General features: G+C 42.3%; 1 protein-coding gene across 4 annotated transcripts in view; it reads right to left on the bottom strand.

Annotated features, from left to right (window-relative positions):
• Window positions 1-1,691: 1,691 nt before the first annotated feature.
• Window positions 1,692-27,280, bottom strand: part of SMAD2 (SMAD family member 2) — a 38,796-nt gene continuing 13,207 nt past the window's right edge. For 3 of the 4 annotated variants that reach the window (XM_080973556.1, XM_080973557.1, XM_080973558.1), the window contains 9 exons: window positions 16,344-16,433; window positions 15,105-15,298; window positions 12,903-13,037; window positions 11,200-11,274; window positions 9,529-9,582; window positions 6,416-6,628; window positions 5,848-5,985; window positions 5,528-5,672; window positions 1,692-4,386 (listed from right to left, as the gene is read on the bottom strand). In XM_080973556.1, the coding sequence (XP_080829682.1) occupies window positions 4,263-4,386; window positions 5,528-5,672; window positions 5,848-5,985; window positions 6,416-6,628; window positions 9,529-9,582; window positions 11,200-11,274; window positions 12,903-13,037; window positions 15,105-15,298; window positions 16,344-16,433 (1,168 nt within the window). In that variant the 3' untranslated portion in view covers window positions 1,692-4,262. The remainder of the gene's footprint in view (window positions 4,387-5,527; window positions 5,673-5,847; window positions 5,986-6,415; window positions 6,629-9,528; window positions 9,583-11,199; window positions 11,275-12,902; window positions 13,038-15,104; window positions 15,299-16,343; window positions 16,434-27,280) is intronic. The other variant, XM_080973559.1, reaches the window with a different exon arrangement.

The following is a 27,280-nucleotide window of genomic DNA, read 5'->3' on the forward strand; positions in this document are numbered from 1 at the left end:
TCCTTTTGCAGAGAATTTGGTTTTCGAGACCTCTCACTCCTCGCTCTCTTCCTGGACCCAATTTATACATGTAAACTGTGGCCTGGCTATCTTATTACATAACACCTGGAAGGCCACAAGCTCCACACACCCCTGCAACAAGGGTGAGGCCAAGGAAAACGTTACAGCCCTGACCTACGTCCACTGGAAATAGTATTTAAAAACTTCTGTTTTATCAGGTTTTTAAATGGCTTCTAAGTAGCACACCACCAACTTCGCTTTCAGCTATCATAATTGAACACAGGCCACTGTTCCAGAGGAACAGCTGAGAGCCAAGAATTTCCGTCCATTTTTGCAAGTTTTGCATTGTTCCATGTCTTTAGGCATCTTCCTTTGGACAGTTCCGCCCTGCCTGTGCAAGTTTTGCATTAACCAGCTCTATATTTATCATTGACAGTTCAATGAACTTGAGCACCTGCCAGGAAGGGGACGGTGCCTTCGAACCAAACTGGAATAAATGAATAGGGCGCCATTGGAACAAAATTCAGCATACTCTTTTGCAGGGTATCATATGAGACAAGCTGGCTATAAAAGCCTCTCTGACACAATGCATAGAGCGCAGACCCTGACCACAGCTCAGCAGATTACACAATTCCCCTTAATATGATTGGAAATAAAAGTTGTCACTAAAACACAAATTCCCATCCCTCAGATTTTAACAGCTTTTCAAGAGAACAGCAACCAGCAAAACGCTTGTGCCATACACTTGTTTCTCTAAAAAAGAAAAAAAAAGACTACCACCAGGCATGGATGATCACAATGTTTACCAACTTTAATAGGTTATTGCCACTAAACACAACAGTGTAAAGCCCTTTAGCCTGATCAAGTGCCAACAGCTGAGATTTTGTAGGGTTTTGTCATTTTTGCCAAGGAGCAATGTGATGGCAAGAGGAAGGAAGGAAGGAAGGAAGGAAGGAAGGAAGGAAGGAAGGAAGGAAGGAAAGAGAAGGGAAGGGAAGGGAAGGGAAGGGAAGGGAAGGGAAGGGAAGGAGAGTAGCCTGAGTAGGACAAAGGCATCCTGAGGAAATGAGAAAGGCCCAACCACAGTTGCCCCACTTTTCACAACAAATGACAATTTGGCTAGCTTTGCTTTCAAACTTGATATTATGGCACTGAGGGTCAGAAACTGGTTTTTCCTTTAACTTAAGTGCTGTGAAAGACACTTTCCACAAATGTTTTGTGATTACTGCCTGACAGCAGCCATGTCTTCTATACTGATGCATCAAGTTCCTGGAAATCACTCCAGCAATACACATAAACCATTGTGCTTTCACACCTGCTAGACAATGAAAGCATTTTGTTCCCCCAAGGAAGCAAAAGATGCTCAAAAGAGCTGAAATTTCCAAGCCCACAATGTCAACCATGGACATACCCAATTATTATTTTTTAAACCTCACATGCTTTTCTGCTTTGGAATGGCAGACCTGCTTCCATCAAACCATGCCATATTGCAAATCCCACCCCCGTCTCCAGTTTCAAGAGAGCTTTACAATCTCTTGGGGATGTTGTTCCACAAGTTCAATCAGACTCCCTTAGGCATGCAAAACAAGTCACAGTGTTTTGGATCCTGGACCAGTTATATTCACAGATAGTATATGAAGCAGTCCTCTAAGCAGGGGATGTTGCTGCTTAACCATTCAAACAAGCCATGGTGAGAATTAAAATTTTTTTATTAGTGTATTCACATATTAGGCAAATGCAACACGCATGAAAGCTTATTTCTTAGGTTCACAAGTTCTACCAATACATTAGGCTACTGGTAAAACTACACAAATTGGTAATGGCTTCGCCAATTCTTTTAAAATTGTCTGACCCACTTTGATTGCCCACCCTCAGGCTCGATATTTGGTATTGCTCCTATGCCCTATCTCTTAAGGCATAAAAAAATCCATCATTTATCCTCCGTTTAGTCAGCTGATTGCAAAGCTTAACACTGGCCACGTTTGTTCTCAAAGCTGAAGTTGTCACTAGGTGTACTTACAAAGTACAATACTAGTGCAAATAAACGATTTGGGGTGGGGAGGAAAGAAAACAGACAAAAAAAGGCAATCCTGCTACTGCCACAACAACATGAGAATGACAGACGGCTAGATCACAAGATTGTTAGTAAGATGTATACTTTTCAAGTCAGAATAACCCTGCTATACAGTTTCCCAACCCTTACCCAACCCAGACTTATCTGTAGAATATAATTCAAAATATTTCTTAAAGCAAGGTTCAGATGTAGTGTCCAATGGTTCTCAATAACATGTACTAGGGAATCTTCTCTTTTTATGGCTGGTCGCAACACCCAGCCTAGGGAGTCTGCAGAAGCAGTGACTTCGGCAAGATCCACTCCTTCTGCAATGGATGCTCATTAAGCAAAGCCATACAATTTTGTTCGGACCAGCCCGGTAAACCTTCAAAGAAATGTTAAGTTTTATGTTCAAACCCTTGTGGAAGTTGCATTTCACTGTGTGGGAGAGAGGGGAAAACTGGTAGGGCAGCCACATTAAATCTGATTTAGACTTTTATCTTTAAAAAATCTACCAGTGAAGCAGGAGATAATTGATGGTGCAGCTGCTCTCAACCGTTCCTTTCAATCTGCACTCCCCAAAACTGTTGCCTGGCGTACCTGGAGTCCCACTACACCTTAGGAGGGAGAGGAGCTGGAGTTTGTGTCTCCTGCATTTTAGAATTGGATTTAAGAGCAAAGGAGATGAGACTCTGGGTTGCATCCTGGCAACCTTTTTAAAAAACAAACAAACCCCTGCTGAGTGTAAAGAGATAGAGTTCAACTCCTGCATGTCACATACTCATCTCTGCTGTCTGGATAAGGGAAAGTTCTCATAAAGGGTTTCGAGACACGAAAGGACCAGCAACATCTTACAGCTGCTCGCTTGTCACTTCTGAAACACAAGGGTGCTGCTTTGAAAGTGCACACTCACCAATCTGAAGGTGGTGAACAAGTCTTTCTTGGGAGAAAAATGTGGATTATTATCAGTCAAAAAAACTTATTTTGCAACAGCTGCATGCGCTGCAGACCTAGCATTTAAGAGATTGCAACACTCCAAGCAAAGGGCTCGTGCCGGCAGTTAAGAGATTCCTCGCTTCCACCCAGGTCTGAACCCCTCCGCTCCCTCCTTGATCCCAGCTAAGCATGATCCCAGTAGCATTTGTTAGCCATGGTCAAGGTGAAAAACCATTAGCATATTAATGTTGATTCCATGGTAATTAACCATGGCTAACGGCAGGAGGGAGGAGAAGGCAGGAAAGCATAGTCCTCCTTGTGATCTCTTAACCCTAGTCAGAAGACCACACACAGTTACAGCTGCAGTGGTCTGTTGGTGCATCTCCCAGGAATGACCTCCCGCCATATTTTCAAACTAAGGTGCAAGCTGGACCTCAGGGCCAGCAGCACCCATCGCCGGCAACAGATGCCACTACTTCAGGTGGGCAATGGAAGAATCTATTTTTTAAAGCATGGTTTGGCCCGGGGGAGGTGGGCGTGGGGGCAAGGAGTGAAAGGTTGAACGTGGCACTGCCTATTTCAGGCCCACTAAGCATACTCAACACGCAAGATTTCAAGAGATGGAACCCAAGAATCGCTCCCGCTCCAAAGAGGGGGTTTTTAAGGTGACAGCTAGTACACTTGGAAAAGGTTGGGGGGGGGGAGAGGAGATTTTCTGCATAAAGTCTGTTATAGGGCAGCGGAAAGCCTGCATATATATTTATATATAAAAATATAAAAAAATATAGAGAAGCAAGAACTTGGGCTTTTTTACGAGATGGCTGCCTATGTCAAAGAGCTCCGCACATCTATCAATGGGAATTTAAACTCAGGACAGCAGAATGGTGTCAAAATTGGGGGGGGGGGGGGTCCCATGATACATTAACTGAACCACTCATGTTATTGGTAAACCTTTAGGACACTCAATTTATATATACCCAATAAAAAACACCATTAAAGTATTTAATATGTCCCTCCCTCCTTCGGCAGAAGGCGTTTCTATACACTAACTTTTCATCTAGAGCATCAGAGTATAGGAAACAAAACCCACAAGGTGCTTAGAAACTGATGAGACCCTCAAGTGCTTTTCTGTCTCTTTCTCTCTCTCTGAACTTTTTGGATAGGAAACAGTTCATGGAGACCACACACGAGTTACTACGACAGACGAGCTGTTAATATTTAAGTCTGTTGCCTGGACTTCGCATTTCAAGCGCGCTAGTGGAGACGAGGAGCATTACGACATGCTGGAGCAGCGCACTGAGGGAGAGCCCATCTGAGTCAATACTTTGTCCAGCCACTGTAAAGGCCCGTTCAGGTGAAGCTCGATCCAACAGGGAGTGCTTGTTACCGTCTGCCGCCTGAGGAAGGGAGAAAGAGTTGGGGGATGAAATAACACGTGAAGCCAGCATACAAGCCAAGTGCTTAGGCAAACTAAGGCCCGGGGTTTGGATCCGGCCCAATCCCCTTCTAAACCAGGCAAGAGGGCCTTCTCAGTAGTGGCACCTGCCCTGTGGAACGCCCTCCCACCAGATGTCAAAGAGAAGAACAACTGCCAGACTTTTAGAAGACATCTGAAGGCAGACCTCTTTAGGGAAGCTTTTAATATTTAACAGACCACTGTATTTTAATACAGTCGTACCTTGGGTTACATACGCTTCAGGTTACACACACTTCAGGTTACAGACCCCGCTAACCCAGAAATAGTACCTCAGGTTAAGAACTTTACCTCAGGATGAGAACAGAAATCGCACAGCAGCAGCAGGAGGCCCCATTAGCTAAAGTGGTGCTTCAGGTTGAGTACAGTTTCAGGTTAAGAACGGACCTCCAGAACGAATTAAGTACTTAACCCGAGGTACCACTGTACTCTGTTCGAAGCCACCCAGAGTGGCTGGAGAAACCCAGCCAGATGGGCGGGGTATTCTATTCTATTCTATATCCGGCCCGCGGATGGTCTGGGAATCAGTGTGTTTTTACATGAGTAGAATGTGTGCTTTTATTTAAAATGCATCTCTGGGTTATCTGTGGGGCATAGAAATTTGTTCATTTCCCCCCTCCCCCCAAAAATATAGTCCAGCCCCCCACAAGGTCTGAGGAACAGTGGACCGGCCCCCTGCTGAAAAAGTTTGCTGACCCCTGGTTAGAGTCCCTGCTCAACAATCAGCTTACATGGCCACTTTTAAGACCACAAGGGGCAAAGAGCCAGTGCCTCAAACCCCCCCCCCCAATAGCAAGTTCTGTCACCAATTTGGGGCTGGGCGATATCTGGTTTTCAACACTGCGATATATCACCAGAATGGTTTAAACTATAGGAAAAGTGGCATACAAATAAAATGAGGGCAATGGTTTTATTTATTAAATTTCTATTTCACCCTTCATCTGAAGATGACAATATGACGATGATACCAATTTGCTTAATTTGTAAAAGGGAACGTCAGGCCTACATTACCATCCCGGCTGCAGGATGGTTCTACAAACACGGAGAGGAATGCCACTCTGTACCTGTATTCAGCGCCCCATCCTTTAACAAAACTCATCCTTATGGTGCACATTCGGGTTAGTTGATACACTGCTTCAAAGCCCTGATTTACAGACTGAGCCAAAAGAGCAGCAAATTCCTGGTTATTAAAGATCTTTAGGTTGCAGCCTACAAAAAAGGAAAAACGGTAAAAGGATGAATGATCGGTACCACTACATTACACACATTTAAATGATTCAATCCCCCTACCCAACTATTTTCCTTAGGCATCACAGCAAGGCAAATAAATACATTTCAATACACTGAAATGATGGCTGATCTCTGCTGGTTATACACCTCTTACCTGGCGGGATTTTGCACACGGTGGCAGGATGCCAGCCATATCTCTGATTACAATTGGGGCTCTGAACAAAGATTGCGCTATCGCTTAGGCACTCAGCAAAAACCTCTCCGCCAATGTAATACAGGCGCACTCCCCTCCCTAGAAAAAGAAAAAGAACATTAAACGAACAGAAGCAGCTAAAATTTGCCAGATCCAACATACTGGCAAGTGCATACGGTCTTGTTTAGCCAAGCGCCGGTTACATATTTTCTGGATGCTTGTGCTCTTCCAGTAAGCACCTGCTACTCTGCTGCTTAGTTTTGTTTTACTGCCTGTTGCTCATTCTTCATATATTTTAATATATATCACTAGCAGATCTGAGGGGCCCCAAGATGCAGAGATATAAATATACCGTTCAGCTACTGTACAAATGACCTGCTGTGCTGCCATTACTTAGATGAAGAAATAACAAAAGATGTTCAATTTAAAAAGAAGAATGCAATGGACGGAACTGTTTTTTCAGCAGATCAAGGGAAGAAGGTTAGAGGAAGCAGGAGAGCCGCTGGAATACGTGGCGAGAAGTACATACCTATGTGCCTTCTTGTCATCTCCACAGTGGCGTTTCTATTAACATTGGAGAGCAAGCCTAGGCAGAATCTTTCAGAGTTTGATGGATCCGTAAAGCCATCTACAGTAAGTGAAGGCTGTGACGCATGGAAGGTTTCTCCCACCCTCTGATTTAATTCATAATATGCTATAGAACACCAAAAAGCAGGCTCTGAGTAGGTAACCGGCTGCAGGTCTAGAAGGGAAAGAGGAAGAATTCTTGTGGTTAACATGTATTAATGCTGGACTATCATTTGGCAATAGGAAGCTAGTCAAGGCTATGCTCCCCAAATCCTCCTCTAGTTGTGCTCCTTAAACAAGGCTATTCCCTTCTGTTAGACTTCTCAAAGAATTCTTAGCTGCACATTGTGTTTGATGCAGTTCCCTTCACTGGCTTAAATGAACATTTTATTGACTATTGTTTGAGCGGAAAAGACATAATATACCGTATTTTTCGCTCCATAAGGCACACCTGACCATAAGGTGCACCTAGTTTTTGGAGGGGGAATGCAAGAAAAAATATATTCTTTAAAGGGAGCGCTGAGCCTGTATGCATCCCAGACTCGGCTCAGCGTTCCTTTTCACGAGCCGCGTGGAGTGTGTGTGCAGTGCTTGCAGGCTTTTCCCCGAGGAGTCACTGATGGGCTGCCCTTCTCCCTCCTCGGGGAAAAGCCCCCAAGAGCCACACACACACTCCGCGCTGCTCTTGGGGGCTTTTGCGGGAGGTGGGGGAAGTGACAGAGCCGCACGAGCTCTCACTTCCCCCACCTCCCGCAAAAGCCAGGGATATCCACGCTCCCTTTAAAGTGCATGCGGCTCTCGTGGGAGGTGGAGGAATTGACAGAGCGCGGCTCTCTCACTTCCCCCACCTTCCGCAAAAGCCATAGATAGCCACGCGAAGCCTCCGCAGGGCAGGGGATGAAGGCTCCCCGCTGCCCTGCGGAGGCTTTGTGTGGCTAAGCCAGAAGCTAGAACAGCTAGAGGGAGCGCTGCGCAGCGCTCCCTCTCACTGTTCTAGCTTCTGGCTTAGCCAGCAAAGCCTGCATTCGCTCCATAAGGTGCACATACATTTCCCCTTACTTTTTAGGAGAGGAAAAGTGTGTCTTATAGAGCAAAAAATACGGTACAGTGGTGCCTCGCAAGACGAAAAGAATCCGTTCCGCGAGTCTCTTCGTCTTGCGGTTTTTTCGTCTTGCGAAGCAAGCCCATTAGCGGTTTAGCGGATTAGCGCTATTAGCGGCTTAGCGGATCAGCTGTTAAGCGGCTTAGCGGATCAGCTGATAAGCGGCTTAGCGATCAGCTGTTAAGCGGCTTAGTGGATCAGCTGATAAGCGGCTTAGCAGCTTGGGAAAAAGGGGGGGGAAGGAAAAAAAGGAAAAAAACCCCGCAGGAACTCGCAAGACATTTTCGCCTTGCGAAGCAAGCCCATAGGAAATTCGTTTTGCGAAGCACCTCCAAAACGGAAAACCCTTTAGTCTAGCGGGTTTTCCGTCTTGCGAGGCATTCGTCTTGCGGGGCACCACTGTACTTTCTTCAAAACCTCTGCATTCTGCATTTCCTCTCTTTCATCTTGTGCGACAGATCCAACAAGCTTAACATATTTTTAATGCTAATTTACAAGTCTCCAAAACCTCTAGTTCTCTCCAAGTTGTCTCAACACACTCTGTGTGTACACACACGTACACACAAAATTAAAGGCATGTTCTTGTCTGGATTGCTTGATTTGTCCAAATGCTCCACATCCAGAACACCTTGTACTATACAAGACATGCTTCGTGACATACCGTCAACCACCTCTACGTTTCCCATGATCAAAAGAAGGAAGCAATTACATTATGTACCGTGGAACCTAACACAGCAATATTCAAGTTTAAAGGTGCCCAAAACACAGAGTCAATCCTCAGAGAAAATATTACTAGAAGATGCTGAATGAACTAGATATCAGTTCAGCAGTGTCTAGTTTTCAAGAGATTCTAAGGGCAATCTTAATCATAGGTCATAGAACTGCAGGGACCCCAAGGGACATCTAGTCCAACCCCCTGCAATGCAGGAATCTCAACTAAAGCATCCAAGACAGATGGCCATCCAATCTCTGCTTTAAAAACTCCAAGGAAGGAGAGTGCACTACCTTTCATGGGAGTCTGCTTCACAAACAGTTCTTACAGGACAATATGATATAACTGTAACCACAAAGTATGTCCCTATAACAGACCAACTACCAGCCAAAATCGACTGCCAACAAATATTTCTTTGCTCTTCCCCAAACCATTCCGCACTGCCAACTAGGACAAAAAAATAAACCAGGCAATTCTTCCCTTTCCATTTATGCCAAATAGTCTGCCTGACTATTTCGATTAAAAAGTGGCAGACTACTGCACAGTCCAGTAACCTCTCACAAGGGTTGCAGTAACAGAATATGCTTTTTTCAAAAAATAACACCCCAGAGATACAGAAAGGGATTTTACTTGCGGGGGTGGGGTGGGGGGTCAATGTAGCAGAGTGGCCAAGTAACCAAGCCATGAACAACAAAAGCCCTGGGTCAAATCTCCCCCCAACCTTGATCACCCCATCAGAAAAGGCCCTCTAAGCCTCAGCTTTCCCATATAGGATTTAGCTGACATTACAAATCTACCTTGGAGGACTTTTCAAAGGACTGCCGAGGAAGAGTACAAAACAGCTACAACACGAAAAAAGCACTATTCCAATGCTTTGAATATTGTAGTTACTTTAGCCTGCAAGTATGTGTCCTGAAGATATTCCACATACTGCTTATTTATGAACAGCACATTACCCAGTGTGTCTACTCAGCAGGTTACCAAAAAGGCCACCTGCACAACATTGTTCAAGCATAGAATACACCTTGATTAAAACACACAAGACAGCAATTAAACCTTGGGTGCCCATACTTGAAACATGACACAGGAGAGGTGCTTAAAATAAAATTAAAAAGAGACTGTCCCTGCTAATCCCCGCACCCCAATAAACCACTTCTCCCCATACTCTGCAAGTTAATTCCACCTGCAATGGATTCTAATATAATCAACCAAATGCAAGCACATTTACCTCATTTATTATAGAGAAGTGTTTACAACTTACCCAGGCTGTGATTGACAGGAGAGAGTGTACTGGGAGACAGCTCTGCTGGAGATCCTGAGGAATTAATACAAAAAAATGTTAGTTCACAACAAAAATTCACTTTAGTAATCACATTTGGAGGCTGGGACCCGTTTTCACTAGCACAATCCCATGTTAGATTTACTCTGAATATGCTACAATATTGCTACTGTTCAGCAAAAGTATATTTTGGAAAGTGAGCCAAAGGCAAGCTTTTCTCTAACTTAACAAATGCCAGTAACCTCGTGCCATATGCACAGCAAATATTGTCCCTGTATTACAAAGACTGAGAAATACCCATGTTTGCAGCCTGGGACGGAGCATTTGCCATAACTGAAGGCGAGCAGAAACTGAACCGTTTCCTCGGCTAACTTCGGTTGGCTTACTACTTAAGCCTACCCCTATCAGGAGTAGCAAAACAAAACAAAAACCCAAGGTTATGGGATCAGGGTGGGGGGACGGACACACACAAAAAACCCCATACACATAACACCATCAAACAAGCTGATAACCTGTGCTTTCGCCACTACATAATTGCTCCGCAAAGAAAAAGACAAAACTTTGCAAGGTTAGTCCTACGACAAGCACTGCTCTTTGATCTGCACACAATACAATTCATGCCTCTTGACACATTTCAAGACTTCCCAAGCAATGACCCACATTCAGCACAGAGTATCTTTGCAGACATTTATCTCCACAACACTTCAACCTCTCACCAACCACAGCGTCCCCATTTTGACCCTGGACACTGAAGGCCATGTTGCCCCTTGCTTATATGAAATAACTTAGGCAGAGTACAGTAGTCAGAGGATTTGGACTAAACTCAAATGGTTGCTTGGCCACTTGCAGAAACTAAAGGTCTGGTTTAGACACAACAACTGCTTGTTGGACTAGGGCTAGTTCACAGTTTAAAACGGATAGCCCTTCTTTTTTGCTGCATCCAAACTTGGCAAAGTGGAGTTCACTCAAACTACAGCCTGTTAACAAATTGGGGTATCAAAAGCCAGGCTTGTTTCTAGTTTGTACTTGTAACAACGGGGGTTTTTTATATCAGAGCTGGGCCCCAAGACCTGCCTCTTTCCTGCTTTGAAGAGGTGTGCAGCTGCCTCACTCCCTTCCTTTCTTAATAGAGCTACTGGTTCTATAGTAAGGAGGGAGACAAAGGTAGCTTGCACATGTTACATTGATCCCACTTCCTGCCTTCAAGCATATCTTGGGGCTGAAAAGAGGCAGTGCGGTGTGGTAAACCTCCTTTACCAACCACAGTTACTGCAAAAGCTTCACACCTTTAGGGGGAAAGGGATCTTGAGACACGGATCCATGCTTTCGTAACCTCAATTAACTACTACAACGGGCACAACTCAAGACAACCCATGAAGGCAACTTGGGAATCTGCAGCTAGTGCGAAATGTACCTATCAGCTGATACAATTGGAAGTGGAGTCATATTCCAAGGAGTGCACTGCCCGTCAGCCTGAATTAAGGCTGAACCCCATGCTGAGACGCAATTAGATTCCATTTTGTTAATGTAAGCCACCTTGAACTGTGGAAAGGGGGGCACAGAAATGTTTTAATAAATCTTCATCAGTACAAAGGGAGGTTTGTTAAGCCCCCTTACATATTTAAAGTCTTCAGTAAGAATTAAGACCGTTACCTGTATCCATGCTTTGGTTCAACTGCTGGTCACTGGTTTCTCCATCTTCACTGATATAGCCGGGTGGTGGTGTTTCTACCAAAAGTACAATCAATGAGCCATTAAATGAAAGGGTTCTCTCAGTGTCATGCACAACCTGCACACATTAAAGCTTTCGAAATTTGCAGAATTAAAGAGTGCACACTGCCTTTATTTTATAAGTTGCAGGGGATCTCACTATGTTATGTGAGGAAAGAGGAATAAAACCCACCAGCCACCTGCCATTTTCCCTGCTCTCTAGGCTACATGCCCCCTACACTGTGGATGGATGGATGGATTTCTAGCAGAGTTGATTGAAAAACAGGCCAATCAGGGTGCACCACACAAAGGGCTAGATTATAACCAGTCCGAAGCAAGCCAAATACCAGCTGACATGCCAATGGGCTCTAGACTTCCAGGGAGAAAACAAAAACACCCCTCATCTTCCCTCCTCCCTTGGGAACAGGTACTGTAGAACATGAAGTATATGACAACCTACATAGCTTTAAAAAAAAAGATGTTAAGAAAAATGAATCAATGTGTATCCAATAATATCTAAAGCATACAGGATCTGTTTGAAGAGTGTAGATCCTATCTGCCTGCCACAACACTGCAGGTGGCTTATATGTAAAATATAAGAGACTAGAACAATCACAAAGCCAAATCAATGTAGGGCATGGGTAGGCAAACTAAGGCCCGGGGGCCAGATCCGGCCCAATTGCCTTCTAAATCCAGCCCGCGGATGGTCCGGGAATCAGCATGTTTTTACGTAAGTGGAATGTGTCCTTTTATTTAAAATGCATCTCTGGGTTATTTGTGGGGCCTGCCTGGTGTTTTTACATGAGTAGAATGTGTGCTTTTATTTAAAATGCATCTCTGGGATAATTGTGGGGCATAGGAATTCGTTCATTCTTTTTCCCCAAAATATAGTCCCACCCACCACAAGGTCTGAGGGACAGTGAACCGGCCCCCTGCTGAAAAAGTTTGCTGACCCCTGATGTAGGGGAACAAATTGTGGCTAAACAGGGTTAGAGGCACATCAGAAGTTACATGGATTAAAGCCTGGAAAAAGAAGATGCAACACTTCTTTGGTTTACAAATCTTAAGGAAGAGGATTGAGATGTGTCTCTGGGCCAGAGGTCTCTTACATCCCATAGCCAAGAGAGTGAGCAGGGGTCAATCTGCAGAACTTAAAGGACAAGAGGGCTTCTATGTAAGAAGTACTCTCAAATATATCCTGGACTCAGCCTATACAGATTGGAACCTATAAAGCTACCTTGAATTAGGCTTTGAAGAACAGAACAAGGAAGCAGAATTTAGTACATGTTTACTGCCTACACATTAAAATTTACTAGAAGCCTGAGTTGACTGTGCCTCTTATCCAAAATCCAGGATGTTAGCAGATGATCAAATGTCAAGTCCATTCCCAACAATCCACTGATACCAAACTCAATTGTGAGTTGGGCGGGCTATCAATCCTGATAAAAGATTCTGTTGAAAGCTGAACAGGCTTCTAAAGGGTCAGAGAAGCTACCACCAGCACAGCTGCTGCAAAGAAACTCAAATCCTGGGGTGCCCTACCCTCCTCCCTGCATTATTTGCTTTTTCTTTGGTTGTTGTACTTGAAATTAGTCCTTCAGATGGCAGGAGGCCACTCGTTGCGCCATTTGCTTTCACATAAATACCTGGTATGTAATTGCTCTGTGGTTCAATTCCTGCTGGAAAGTTAGTGTTTTCGGGAATGGAATGAGTATAGTCATCAAGTTGTGGAAGTTCAGTCAGAATCTCTGTATGCCGTGGTACGAGGACAGGAGGCAGAACTGAGGGAGGAGAAACAAATTCCCAAAAAATGTTAAGAGACTGCCTAGATTTGCTATAGTTTTGCTAGATTAGTGCAGACACTAAGTTGCATCAATCCTATCTGTGGGACTAACAGTGCAGCTCTATGGATGTTTACTTGGAAATGAACTCCCACTTTGGGACTTACTTTAACAGACAACCACAGAATTGCACAGCTACTGACTTGGGTAAATAGGTCTTACTGAAAGGTAAGCATGCACAGGATTGCAGCCTCAGTGTGTTAGGTAATATCAATTTCAATCAGTTATAATGACCAGATGATCAGTTTTGTTTCAAGAAAAAAAGACAAAGATAAATATTAGGTAGGAGAGAGGCCACAAGTTTCCAGTATGGACAACGTGCCAAGTGATACCTCCCCTGGAATCAAGCAGGATGTATTGATTTTTTAATTCATTTTAATTCAATAAATTTTATGAGCAACTTTTGAAAACAAAACATAGTTAAAACCATGCTCAAGGTGGTTTACAACATGAAAAAACACATAATTACAAAGATAACAAAAGCAGTCATAAACAATAAACAAAAAAAATCACAACCAAATTAAACACTTTTGACATAAATTGTGGTAAGCTCTAAAATAAGGGTACAAAAAATTAGTATCAAAAAGAGAAACAACCCGCCCCACCCCCAGCAAACAATACCCCAACCCAAAAGGCTGTTCAGCAGCCTCAGTTTTTGTAGCTGGAGTCAATCAGGGCCCCTCCTTCCAGGCCAGGTGGGAAAGGGCTGCAAAAAGCCATTTCCTTAAATAAAAAAAGACGTGGGTTCAAATCCCCTATTCATTCAGGAAGCTCCTTGGGGGTGACCTCCAAGCCACTGCATTCTGCACCAGCTGAAGCTTCCAGTCTTCAAAATGTAGCCCAAGACAGAGGAGACTCCAGCTTTCCAGACTGCATTTAAGCTGCACTGTATCTAGATAGGCTGATTGCTAGCTGCGACCCTAAGTTGATAAAAGACACTACTAGTCAACAACGAATGTGAAGCCACCCCCCCAAACTATGAACCTGACGTTTCAGAGAGAATGCAACCCCACCCACAACAGGGTCTTTGGCTCAGCCTTCGTCTCTTGGCTCTCCCTTCCCTAGGTGCTTTCTCAAGCAGAAAAGTTTAAGACGGGCAGTCACATTTATTTCCCCTTCCTCCATGGAGTTTTGGATATCATGGGCATTCCCTGTTTTTAGTCCTAACCACTTTGTGAAGTAGGTTTAAGGCTGGAAGACAGAGGCTGGCCCAAGGCCAACCAATGAGTTTTACAGTCAACCCTGGTTTTCTCAGCTTTGTCCAACATTCTGCTAGAGAACATAAATCCAACTAGGACAACCAGGGTGCAAATCCCAACTCAGCAACAAAGGTCACTGGGCTGCCTTGAGCCAGACATTGTTTCCCAGCATACGGCTGGGTTGTGAAGATAAAGCAGGAGTGGAGACGCAACATTCTAAGCTCCCTGTATAAATGCCAGTAAAAAAATTAAATGCACGCAGCTCTTTTTGCTACTGATGCTTGAACTTTTACTGGCGGAAGCCACAAGGGAGACGCACTCCAGCTAGTAGCTGCTCACCTATGGAGTCCACTCCCCAGATACGAAAAAAAGGCTGAGATTACAAGTCAGCTTAGTGGCTATGACTAAAAAAGTAGGTGGGGGAGCCTTTAAGCTGTACGTGCATTTATTGAACTTATGTTAAAAAGTACTGTGTTTTGCTCCGAGTCTCTGCAACTGAGAACAAATAGTTTTGAAAGAGACGCTCTGCTGCCCTAGCTGCAAGCATTTTTGTTAACATTTTGCAATTCCAAACTATCCTGGGAGGCGCCAAACACATGCATTCAATACAACAACAATGCCTTTCAACATTTAAGCACCATTGTCCGATTAAATTTTGGATTAGCTCTCACTCAAGCTCTTGGAATTCCAAAACAATAACATGGACTCCTCTCACTTCAGCTTTGCACACATTGTTAGTAAGATTCTTAGCAAAAGAAGCCAGGGCAGCAGACACCGATACGCCAAGAGCAGCTTGCCATCTTCCTACCTGGAGTCTCCACTCTCTGGTAATGGTAAGGGTTTACGCATACTTCGTCCTTTTTAAGATTAAAAGCATATTCACAGTTTTCAATTGCCTTAAGTTCATGGTGACTGTGAAGGTCAGGCCAGCGCCACAAACGGCAGTAAATAACATGTGGCAATCCTTTACGGTGGGATACTTGCAGGCGGCCATCAAGAGACCTAGAGGGAGGAAAAGTATTCCAGAACATTTAGGGAAGTTCTCAGGAAGCACATATAAGCCAAGATATTCTGTATCATTAGGCACCTCTCATTGCCGCCACCCCTTTAAACCAGAGAGCCAACAAAAGACATTTATGATGTTCTCAGGTAAGAGGTAGTGTTATCGTTAAAGCATACACTACTATTATTGGCACTTGAAATCAAGGAGTCCCTGGGTGACAGGGTGCGCTGGTGACAACGACTGCACATCTAAGCAAACAGGACATTACACCTAAGCCTGCTCACCATGAATACTATGCTACACTTTAGTTGACGCTGCTCCTTGCTTTAAGCACATCTCTGTCATACAAGATTGCGCGTAAGGTTACAGCAGTCAGATCTCCAAGCAATCCACATCACTTCCCAACCTGAAGCTTGCGTTCGGCATACACTGGGCTTGCTTGTGGTTTCACGGTCGGTTCCTCGCACCCCTTGCTGCTACCAGTTGAAAAGGTTTGCTAGTTTTAAGATGGACTGCCTAGGCCTACACAAATGCAGATGGTTTATGACTCATGGGATGGGAAAGACAAACCTCAGTACACAATGCGAGTAAGGGTGACATGGAAAAAAAACCATCAAAAACCTAAACAAGCTGCTCACTCCCCAAGTTGTGTCCCACACCTTCCATAAGTCTCTGAATGCACATACCTGATCAGCTAACCCCACGCCCCGCCAAAAAACCCCCCCAGTGTGCAATCTGTTTTAAACACACACACACTTGCCCCCAATTCTTATTAAACAAGTACAGACCATATGGTTGCATCCCCCACCCCACCCCAAGTTTTCCCCTTTTCAGAACGGCACTGATGTGGATAGAGGTTTTTTTTTCTTTTCCAAAATTAGAATTTCATTGGTTAAAACATCAGCTGAGAACACTTAAGGCAAAATCAGTTGTTTTTTTAAAAAAAATGCTTTGCTGACTAGGAAGCATTTCCACTAGACAAGACCCTTGAAAGCCAACCCTCCCACAAGATCTCTACAATGAGACACAGGGCAGAATATTCACCTGGTTTGTTCAGAGAAGCTGTATAGGCCTGTGGTATCCCACTGATCTATCGTGTTTGGTGTACTCAGTCCCCAAATTTCAGAGCAAGTGCTGTGTATAAAATTGAAAAAAAACAAAAACAAAAAAGTTGATGTGAATATGGAAGCATGGTTATTCAAACTACCATGATGTAAAGACATGGGGGGAATGTACAGAAAGCTTCCTCTCACATAGAAGATGCAGCTTTTCTTAAGCCTCAAACGCTGTATATTCTATATGAAGAAGGCCAATAAAATGGAACATGTGATTCAAGGTAAAATGATGTTTCCAAAAAGGTGAACAAGTTCGCTGGGTTTAAGCAAACAGCATACTTTGAATATACCTTAAAACAGGCAAAACCTCCTCAACGTGGCAGTACACAATAGTATCTTCTAGCTTTAGGGAGTATATTTGCAAGCATATGAAAAGTCACAGACTAAGCCGTGTCAGTATGATGGTAGATTTCCACAAGTTGTTAACACAGCCATCAGGAACCGCAAAAGCGATGTAGATCTATTACTAGCTTGAATGTGCAGGCTTTTTTTTTCTGTGTAGTGGAAAGGCCTTATGACAATCCTCTCCCATTTTCTTCAGTGCCATATAAGAAAAAGGATACGTCCAATGTTATGCTGTTGCAAAGCACACATTTATGCAGGCTGAAATCCAACAGGAGAAGTTCAAACAGCTCAACTTAAGGTACAAGAAATGCCATTTATTAACTCAAAAAACCTTTAAGTTGCCAAACGAAGATGGCAGTCATTTCAGAAAAGACAAAGATTTAATGGATGTCCCAGCAACCAACGTCATCAATATGGGTGCAATATTACAACAAACCTGATTTATACCAGTGACAGAATGCCTACATGGAATATCACTGTCTTATTTATTCTATACCGTTTGGTATTCTTCAGGAACCAGCCGCTGCACTTTGCTTTCCACCTACTGGAAGAGTTCTCAGTTATGCACCTCTGGCAATAATGCCCTATTTCTGGATGGCCAAATGTCACAAGTCAAAAGAAGCAAGCCAATTTACATGCTTAGTGGTATAAACTTCGTTTGCTTAGAATTTCCTTCACTCTGGCGGTTACCCAACAGTGACTGGTCAACACATCCCTTTTTTGATTTCCTCAATTCACTTTCCAAGTACAATGAATAAATAACCTCTTCGAATATATTTGAGTCACCCCTTAACTGGGGGTTCTCTGGGTGACACAGTTTAAATGGATACACAGTCATAAAACATAATTACGGCACAGCACTGAAATCCATCAGAACCACAACGCAGGGGACTTAACACACCTCTTCGCTGTCATGTAACACAGCAATCTTGACAGCAGATACTCAATATCAATAAAAGATGCTAGCACTATATTAAAGTGACTTTTTTGTAAATTAGAGGGTTTGTTTTAACCACCAAGCTGCCTTTTGCTAAATAAATAAATAACCAATTAAAACACTAAAAACCTTTAGTGAATAAAAGGGCTTGTCTAGCACCAAAAAGACATTAAGCCAGGCAAGCCTTTCTAAGGAGTGTGTTCCAAAACTGAGAGGTGGGAGGGCACTGCTGAGAAAGCCTTCTCTGTAGCTTTCTGCACTTCAGAATAAGGAAGAACTTGGAGCAGTGGCTCTGCAGATGTTGGAGGTCACGTAGAGATTGATGAAAAAAAGGTGGTCCTTTGGGTATCTTGGTTCTAAGCCCAAATGTATGTGTGCTATATAACACTAGCCCGATTTGCTAGAGTCAGTCTTCTGTAGCTGAAATGAAGAAGAATGAAAAACTTCCACAATTCTTTCCTGATTGGAATTCCTGATGTGATTCTGACCAGCAAGTGGTTATTTGTAGTCTTCAAAATAAAATAAAAACATTTCTTGAAAATATCAAGTCCATTTCTGGTCTTACTTCCCATCACACCCCAATGGCTCAGGCTGCTGGAAATATATATATTTTTCTTAGAGAGACTTCAATTAGCTGGAAACAGAGCCAGTTCCCATGCATGGTTTTTCTTTCAGCCACCACTGCATGTGAAAAGATAACTCAGTACTCAACCTATGAAGGTTTTGCAGCAACGATCTATCAACTGTAAACTGCTCCTGCTCATAAATTGTATTCACACAAGTGTTATGGATGTTTCATATGAGGTTTTCTGCATGTGTTCAACAGATATAAATAACCCTGATCAACACTCGTTTATCGCAAATTAAAGATATCCTAAGTGGTTCAGAACAATTAACCATAGTTGAGGAACCAGGACTTGGCCACAGATGATTGCATATTCCCACCAAGTGCTTCTTGGTGCAATGCATATACCATTCACAAACTGAATAAAAAGGGGTGTTAAACTCCAATGAAGAACCTGTTAAAAGACGCAAGAAGGGAAAATTCATACAGCCAAGTAACCCAAGCAGCAGCTGCCGCCCCTCAATTCCTAAATTATGGTTGAATTCTAGATGGCACCGGCTCACCCTAGTATTGACAGCAGCCACAATTGACCTTTTAAAATTTAGAAAATAATATTTTAACTGCTATCACTAGGACCTATAGATGTTCAATTCACCAGATTCCAAGGAGGTCCCACAAAACAGTCCGGAGTGTGTGTGTGCTTTTGTCTGTTGCTCACATGCCTAATCTACACCCTTGCAGTCCCAGGGTGTGGGCTGAAGGCCCATGAAAAAACCAATTTGTTGAAGCTAAGCAATTCTGGATTTAGTTAGTGTCTGGATATGCACTGGTTCCGTGACAAAAGAAAGGAATAATATAGATGTAAGAAAAGTAAATATTTAAGCATAGCACTTGACTCCAACCTCATTGAAGCCCTCTGGAAATAAAATGAGGCTGTTGCGCTTTATTCCTGCATTTCACTCATTTTCTGTATTTCATTAACTTTCTGGGAAAGTTTCGTACGCAGACCACAAGGACACTTCTGAAAAACAGTCTCTGAAGTGTCTCAAGCCCAAAAGACCATTTTCTCCCTTTGGAAGAAGCTCCCAAAGCAGCTTTTCGTTTGGCACGCACAGTTTTAGAGGAATGGTTTTGGAAATTAGTACCTGCTAAGTTTGACCAGAACTTCCTGTTGACTCGCTATGTTTTTAGAAAGCCCCTCACCCAGTTAAAAGAAAACTTAACAAAGGTTCCGGATGCCATAAATCACTATATGTTTTTGCTATTCTGACGCTACCTGGCTAACTGAAAATTTAAAGTTCAAGTAATACAAATTCATTGCCAAAACAACTTAGTCCAAACATTTGTGTTTTGTAAGTATTTACTAAAAGCTCTAATAAGGCTATTTATGCTGGTACCCTGAATCAGAAATACTATTTTAGAAAAGACAATACATATTCCCTGAGAGTGGGCTGATTTTGAAAGGCTTGTTTATATGTACATCCTTACGATGGCAGGTCCAAATATGTAATCTAATATGGGAGGGTCCTATATGTGCACTCTTTGTGAGTAAGAATTTAATAACCAGTTATCTCTGCTTCAAATGGTTTCCAGAATCTCCTGACTCCACTGTGTTGGGAGGAAGACGAAAGTTGAGCGGTCAAAGGCAGTGTTTCCTTCTACCATAAAACTTTGGGGGAAATGTCTCAGGAAACGAAACACAAATTCAGTTGCGATTCTAAGCTTCAGATTCTAGTATGAGCACACAAAGGCCCTGATAATGGAGAATGACACATGTTTCAGTTCTACCCATAACGCTTGGAAAGCAAAGCTGGAAGGTCTATTACATATATATATCTGGGGTCACTAGACAGAATGGGTTAACTCCCAGAGCAGTAACTGTGGCAAATGTTTAAGCATCGGAGGAAGAAGAGCAAAAATGAGGGCACTCCTTTAAACATCAAAGGACCATTACGACCTTCCACGCGTGCCATCTGAATTTGAGAATGCTAATTATAAGGAGCTGTTCTCAAGAGCCTGTAGTAAATGGAAACTACTTTTAAAATTCACTGCTCTTGAAGCATTGACAGAGCTGCCACGAAGCAAATCCTTCAACAGTGATTTCCTTAGCAAGTTTCTTGGGAGTGTACAGAGGTGATAATAAGGTGCACAACGAAAGATGTGCAGACGAAAGATGTTTTTAAGCAGAATTTGACAAGCTGCAGTGATGAGCATCAGATTGTGCGCTACAGTTTTTCACATTTGCCTCCTTTCAGATATGCAACGCAACTCTCGGAAACCACCAGATAAAGTTTGGTCAGTTGCTACTGCCTGGTTAGAACTAGCCTCCTTTCCTGCTGGTGAAGAACAGGAAGTAGTAAGCATTACTTTAGGTCCAACTAAGAATTCACTGTTCTAGGAGCCTCAGTCATCACTTCCCAGAAAACCAAGGGAGACTTGCATGGGGAAGAACAAGCAGGATGTGTGCTTAACCCTTCTCACACAATTTTTCTCCACTTGGTGTGGCAAATGCGAAGCAGCTGTGGGATTGCAGAGGCAAGCATCTTTTTTCCTTGCTGTACACTGAAGCAGCAATAACAGGTTTCCAGACCTGTGTTCCACAGGAAACTGCAGACCTAAAACAAAAGATAGGAACAGAAGTGTATGCATCCCTCCCTATCTTAGCCCAAACAGGTCCTGTGGTATTTCAAGACTAACATTTACTGTAGAATGAGCCACAACAACGAGAACGAGACTGGAAGTCTTGTGTGGTCTCCTTTATTAGAATTCTCATAGTCTACCAATGTGTTTTACATTTACAACCCTGAGTGTGCATACTCAGGATTTATTAATTAAGACATAACTCATCTATGGTAAGTGACCTTCTGTAAACACTCTTGTTCAGCCGTAATTACTTTTGCACGATCAGACCTAAGCCCACTTAGTCCAGCATTCATAGAATTATAGATTTGAAAGGGATCCTGAGGATCATCTAGTCCAACCCTCTGCAATGCAGGGATATGTAGTTGTCATATGGGGATTAAACCTGCAACCCTGGCATTATCAGCACCACACTCTAACCAACTGAGCTATCCAGGCATTCTTTGTAAGGATGCCATCACTAAGCCAAAATTGGCCAGTAGTCCAAGATTAGGTTACAAGGCACCTTCTGTCCACCAATGGACAAAAGTCTACTTCATCATATGAAGTTTCAGAATGTCAGCTCATACAGAAATAGTTCCAGATGAGCAAGGGGGATTAACTATTAAGATTGTTATTTATTAAATTTGTATACTATCCTTCATCCAAAGATCACAGGGCAGTTCCCAACATAAAAATAAAAAAGAGAACGCAAAATGCATAATAAAGCAAAAACAAACCAATAACCCCCACTCCCACAAACACATTTAAATGTTAACAGAATATTAACCAGTCCCTAAAAGTACAGTGTTTTTCGCTCTATAAGACACACTTTTTCCCTCCTAAAAAGTAAGGGGAAATGTTGCGTGCGTCTTATGGAGTGAATGCAGACTGTGCAGCTTTCACTGATGCCAGGAGAGCAAGAGGGATTGCTGTGCACCGATCCCTCTTGCTTTCCTGGCTTCGCTTCGCTGGAGAGGCGCTGCGCAGCTTTCCCTCTCTGCTCAGCGCCCCTTCAGCAAAGCGGGAGGAGAAACAGGAGCCCCTTCCGTTTCTCCTCCTGCTTTGCTGGAGAGGCGCTGAGCAGAGAGGGAGAGAATATTTTTTTTCTTGTTCTCCTCCTCTAAAACTAGGTGTGTCTTATGGTCGGGTGCGTCTTATAGAGCGAAAAGTACGGTAGATCCATTACCAAGGGGGCATTAAAGCCAACTGCATTTGTATCTCACCTTTCCTCCAAAGAGAATGAAGGAGCAAACTATGATTTTCTCCCTCTGTGTTATCATCACAAGGACACTGTGAAGTTATGTCAAGAGATAAGGACTGGCCCAAGCTCACACAGTGAACTTCATGGTCAAGTGGCGGTTTGAGCCTGTATCTCCCCAATCCTACTCCAACACTCTACCCACTACATCACACTGGTGCTCTCTAGTGGTTCAGCACAGTAAACTATTACTGGTTGTTGCTCTGCTTAACGAACACCTACTTCAAATGGGGTACTACAAACTTAGCCTACGCAGGGATAAGAAGTGTCAAATCTCTACTCCAAATGTCTCTCATATAAAGCATCAAGGAGGAGTACAACAAATTATGCATAGAAGAACAATGAAGGGCAACAGAACACCATGAAGTAATTAGAGAGACCCACCTTTTGTGACTATCCATGCTGTAAATTACTAGCCAGATAAAGAGTCAAGAGTAGTTCTGCACTCAGCCTTCACTTTCATTCATTCATTCATTCATTCATTCAATTTTCATGCCTTACTGACCCAGTAATCCACTTCCTCATTTCTCAAACTAGTAGCCTGTGTGGTTACTAGAGGTGCTTTCCCTGGATATGGTATATCATAAAAAGACACAAGGTATTTTTATGTACCAACATAACACTACACACCTAAAGTGATAAAGTACCTAATATCACCTTACTAAATAAAGAAGCTCGTGGCTATCAGAATTTAACACCATTTTAGTTGCTTTTAGGGCTGCAACATTTAATCCATTGGTTATGTTAACCCACTTTAGCACAAATGTGGAGGCTCCAAGTTGCTCTTCGGTGGTTCTTTTTGCCGCTGTGCCATAGTTTGTCCATGACCAAGTTCTGACAATGCACTAAGACAAACTATGCTTTAGCTCAGTGCAGTGCAACAAAAAATGACCAGAGTCGCAAGCTCCTATTCAAAAGCCCACACATTTGGTTATGGTTTGGTTTAGCATTGAAATCATGGGGGGGCGGGGCTTCACTTCCTTCCATATCTGTCACTCTGAATGGGTGAGTCATGCCTGAGGCTCTCTGGAAAGCAGCCAGGACATCTTAGGATACCTCGTTTCCTGGACAGGTGTGCTTTCAAGCAATCTAAGGCAATTACTTACAAGAGAAAGCAGAGAGCATTCAGTTTACCAGTCTATCACTAGAGGCCAAGACAGCTTGCTTTTCTTTGTGAAACTGCACTTATACCTGCACACACAAACACACGCAGCGTGAATCAAGTTGATTCACAAATGAGAAAGGGAAATGTCCTTCGACTCTGGTGCAAATGCACCCAAGACTTTATGAAATTTATTCAAAGTTTATTATTTGCAGTGGTCAAAACTCCCATTGTTCTAGGCACATTTTGCAACAGGGAATTTCATTAGCGCAAGAAGTTTCCGAGCTCTGTGCGCAGGACTGTGCCTAAGATTTCAGATTAAAGCTGTAGAGTGGAAGGATAGAAGGACCTTTTTCTGCCTCCCCACTTCCAGCTACTCTCTGAATACTGGAGAACAGACCCTCTTAAGAATATTGGGGGGGGGGGGCAGGGGAAGGACTGGATCATGTGAAAAATGAACATAATATTTTAGCTGCAGTTCATTCATTTTCAGCTTTGTATTCTTATTAAAAAGGCACGCCTAGACGTTCCATTGTTGCACTCATCACCTAGGTTTAAGGTGCTATTTAGCTCCTAGCTTTCATATCTCAGTTTCTTGCACTGATTATTTGGAGCGGTCAGTGGGAGATGCCAAAGCAAAATTGTTAAGAAATGGGGATAAGAGTTTGGAAATATTTAATGCATTTCTAAAAGCAAATTTAGACTAGACTGTAACAGAAAAAACATATCCAGACATAAATTAAAAGGAAATCAAATTAAGTCAAAACAGGATTGCCAAAAATACAGGAATTTCAGATGAACAATGAAAAAATATTTTTTTGCAGCAGGGTGTAAAAGAAAATTTCTACATGGTTTTGTGCAGTTGACATCACTCCTCAAAAGAAGATAAACTGAGAAGTCAGTAGTACCTGTGGAAACTTGCATCGCTTTTCCTTTTCCTTCACACATGGAGTTATACAAACACTATACCTGGAAGAAGTCTGTAGCTCAGACAAGATGATTTGATACTCTATACTACCAACCTTTTATATACTTTACTTGGGCATTTTAAAGGAGTTATAAGATGTGAACATCTGGAGTTAGTAAGAAACCTCCTAACAGCAACAAAGATAATTATACCTACTAAGTGGAGACGATATAGTGGCATACAGCCTCAGTGGTTAAGTTAACAACTTTTGTTCATTTGAATAACTCTGGATACCAATTATTTATATGAAAATATAATGCTGATAACAAGTATCTGCCTTACTGGTGTGAAATATTGTTAAGATCCAGATTAACAATCTCTCTCTCTATATATATATAGTTACTACGTTTGACTGTTATATATTATGAATTTATTATTTTCTTGCTATAGTTTAATTTGTTTTGTACATCTATAATTCATTAAAAATCAAGATTAGCTGGCTCAATTATTGTTAAAGATGGTCAATTGTAATGAACTTATGTAGTAGTTATTGCAGGTTTTTTTGTTATTGTCGAACTCTAAATAAAGTGTTTTTTTAAAAAACAAGATTAGCTGGCTCAGCTATGAAGACAAGGTTATTTTAATTAGGCTCTATGATGGTCAGTTCAAGCAAATAGTTCAGAGTACAGTTTGGCAGAATCTGAGCTTGTTGATGAAGCATCCTGTATTATCTGATATTTCCCCTTTAAATTTAAATGCAGTTATTTTAAAACCTTTTTTTCTGTTCTTCATAGGCTCTGGATAGGGGTTTCTGTCTAAGTTGAAAGTGGGGGGGGGGGGGGACAATTTGCAAGAACTCTGGAAACAGTTTTCCAATAAATAGCTTGAACCTTCAGGAGATAAATAAGCAACTTTGCGTTTTATCTTCACTGAGCAACAGCATATGACTTGTTTGTGACCACGTTTGAAACCCTTGGTTTGTTTTCCATGTTAGACTGAAGTTCTGCAAATGGCTTGATGTGAACCATATGACTGATTGCTAATTATGTCCCATAAATGTGTCTTTTAAATTTAGAAATGGAAAACCAGGAGTAAGATTAATTAAATTTCCAACTGCAGCTACCAAATGATCCACTAGTGTTAACAGGAGGGCAAAACATGGAAGAAGGTGACACAGAGAAACTCTATAGAAGTAAGCTAATGAGCCAGCAGCTTTATTGACTTTGTGATGTTTGGGTTACTTGCTTGCAAAGGAATTAGACTAAGATCTCAAGCATAGAGCTGTCAAACATATGGTCCAAGGACTGAATCCAGTTTGTTCTACACCATGGACTTTGGAGACTTTGCCAACTCTAATTTTAAAAAAGCAAGATCACTCCCATATGTTAAACTGGGAGTCTTGAGACCACATAAAAATGAAAGCTCGAAGAACATGCCACCCTACAGGATCATATTAGTCTTTTGAAAACGAAGTTGGTGATTATTATTGTACTTGTCTACATTTAGAACAAAAGAACTGATTAGGGATAGTCATAGGTCTAGCCCAGGCATAGGCAACCTCGGCCCTCCAGATGTTTTTGGGACTACAATTCCCATCATCCCTGACCACTGGTCCTGTTAGCTAGGGATGACGGGAGTTGTAGTCCCAAAACATCTGGAGGGCCAAGGTTGCCTATGCCTAGGCTAGTGTCTCTTCAAGGAAGCCATACTTCTGACTTACCACCTGTAGTGGCTAACAAACCTGTGCCCAACATAAATAATTACTACTGAAAAGCTACTTATGGCAAGATGTCGTAATATCCCATGGCGTGGAATTCCATGAACTAGGATGTTTTAAAGTTAACTTCTATGTCACTCATCATGATTTTACCATACTCCAGTATCATCCACTCCACTTATTTATAAAATTTTAAAGGTTAAAATTATTATTTAAATAATTTGTCCAGTAAATAACAGTTGTAATAAATCACATCAAAATGCAAAATATTGTGCATCCGGATTTAACAGTCTTATGAGCATCTGTGCCTACTGAACCCCTTGAAGTGCTATTTAAATCCTGAGTGGGTCACTAGAAGATGAATACACCTTCTGATATACAGGCGATCCTCATTTTGCGTAGGTTCTGTTCCAGAACCCCACGTGTGTTGGTAGGGCCCGAGTAAAGCGTGCCATTCTTTCAGTAACATTTTCAGGTTCAGTGTTGTGTGCACATGCGCAATCACACACCAAGTGGAAACGCATAAATCAGTCATTGCCTGCACATTTACCTTTCAACCATGAAGAATACTTGCCACTTGTTTCTATATTTCTAACCTTTTAACAAAAAGGGCAACAATGTTTCCAAAGAGATTTTTATATATCCAATAACATCGTATCAATGAATTAATCTTGCCTACATTTTTTAACAGCCATAAATAATTTGCAATATAAAAGAGGAAACAATTCCTTTGCAGAATCAACGGTGCCTCTTCCTCAGTAATACCTGATAAATATATAGATGAACAACTCTCTAAACACAATTGTATACCAATTTACTCAATCTGGGCTAACACAGTTCCTTCTCTTCTACTTTCTTTCTACTACCAGCTTCTATAACTGCCTTTTATAATGAACTTTGCATTCTAACAATGCTTGCACCTTAGTTATACTTATGACCTTCGATTGCTGTGAGTGTAACTTTAAAATGTGTGAAGTCATGAAGGAATCCGATCCTGGTGGATACCTGTGCTGCAAAGAATACTTTCCACTTCACCATACATGAAGCTTTCCTTTCTTATGCTGAGAGCACTAGAAGGATGTTCCAGAAATCCAAACAGAAGACAAGCAGACATTCTGGAACCAAAACAGACAAACTAAGACCCATTCATATCGTGAAAACGTAGTCTTATACCGCTGAAGCAAGACCAGTGCATAAAACTGTAGGATGGCATTTACACATGGCTAGCGAACTGAAGTGTTGACCAAGGAAAGAGTCAGTTAATATGTCTTTCTAGGAATACACATATTGGTAGAGCGAGAAATCTAGGTAATACAATTTAACTATCCCAGCTACTTCTTAAAAAGAAAATGTAGTTAGCTTAAAATACAGGCAAAATAAGGAAAGTAAACCCATGTAAAAAGGTATTTGTAC

The sequence above is a fragment of the Podarcis pityusensis genome (assembly GCF_964106645.2).
Source record: "Podarcis pityusensis genome assembly, chromosome: 11".
Classification (NCBI taxonomy): Eukaryota; Metazoa; Chordata; class Lepidosauria; order Squamata; family Lacertidae; genus Podarcis; species Podarcis pityusensis.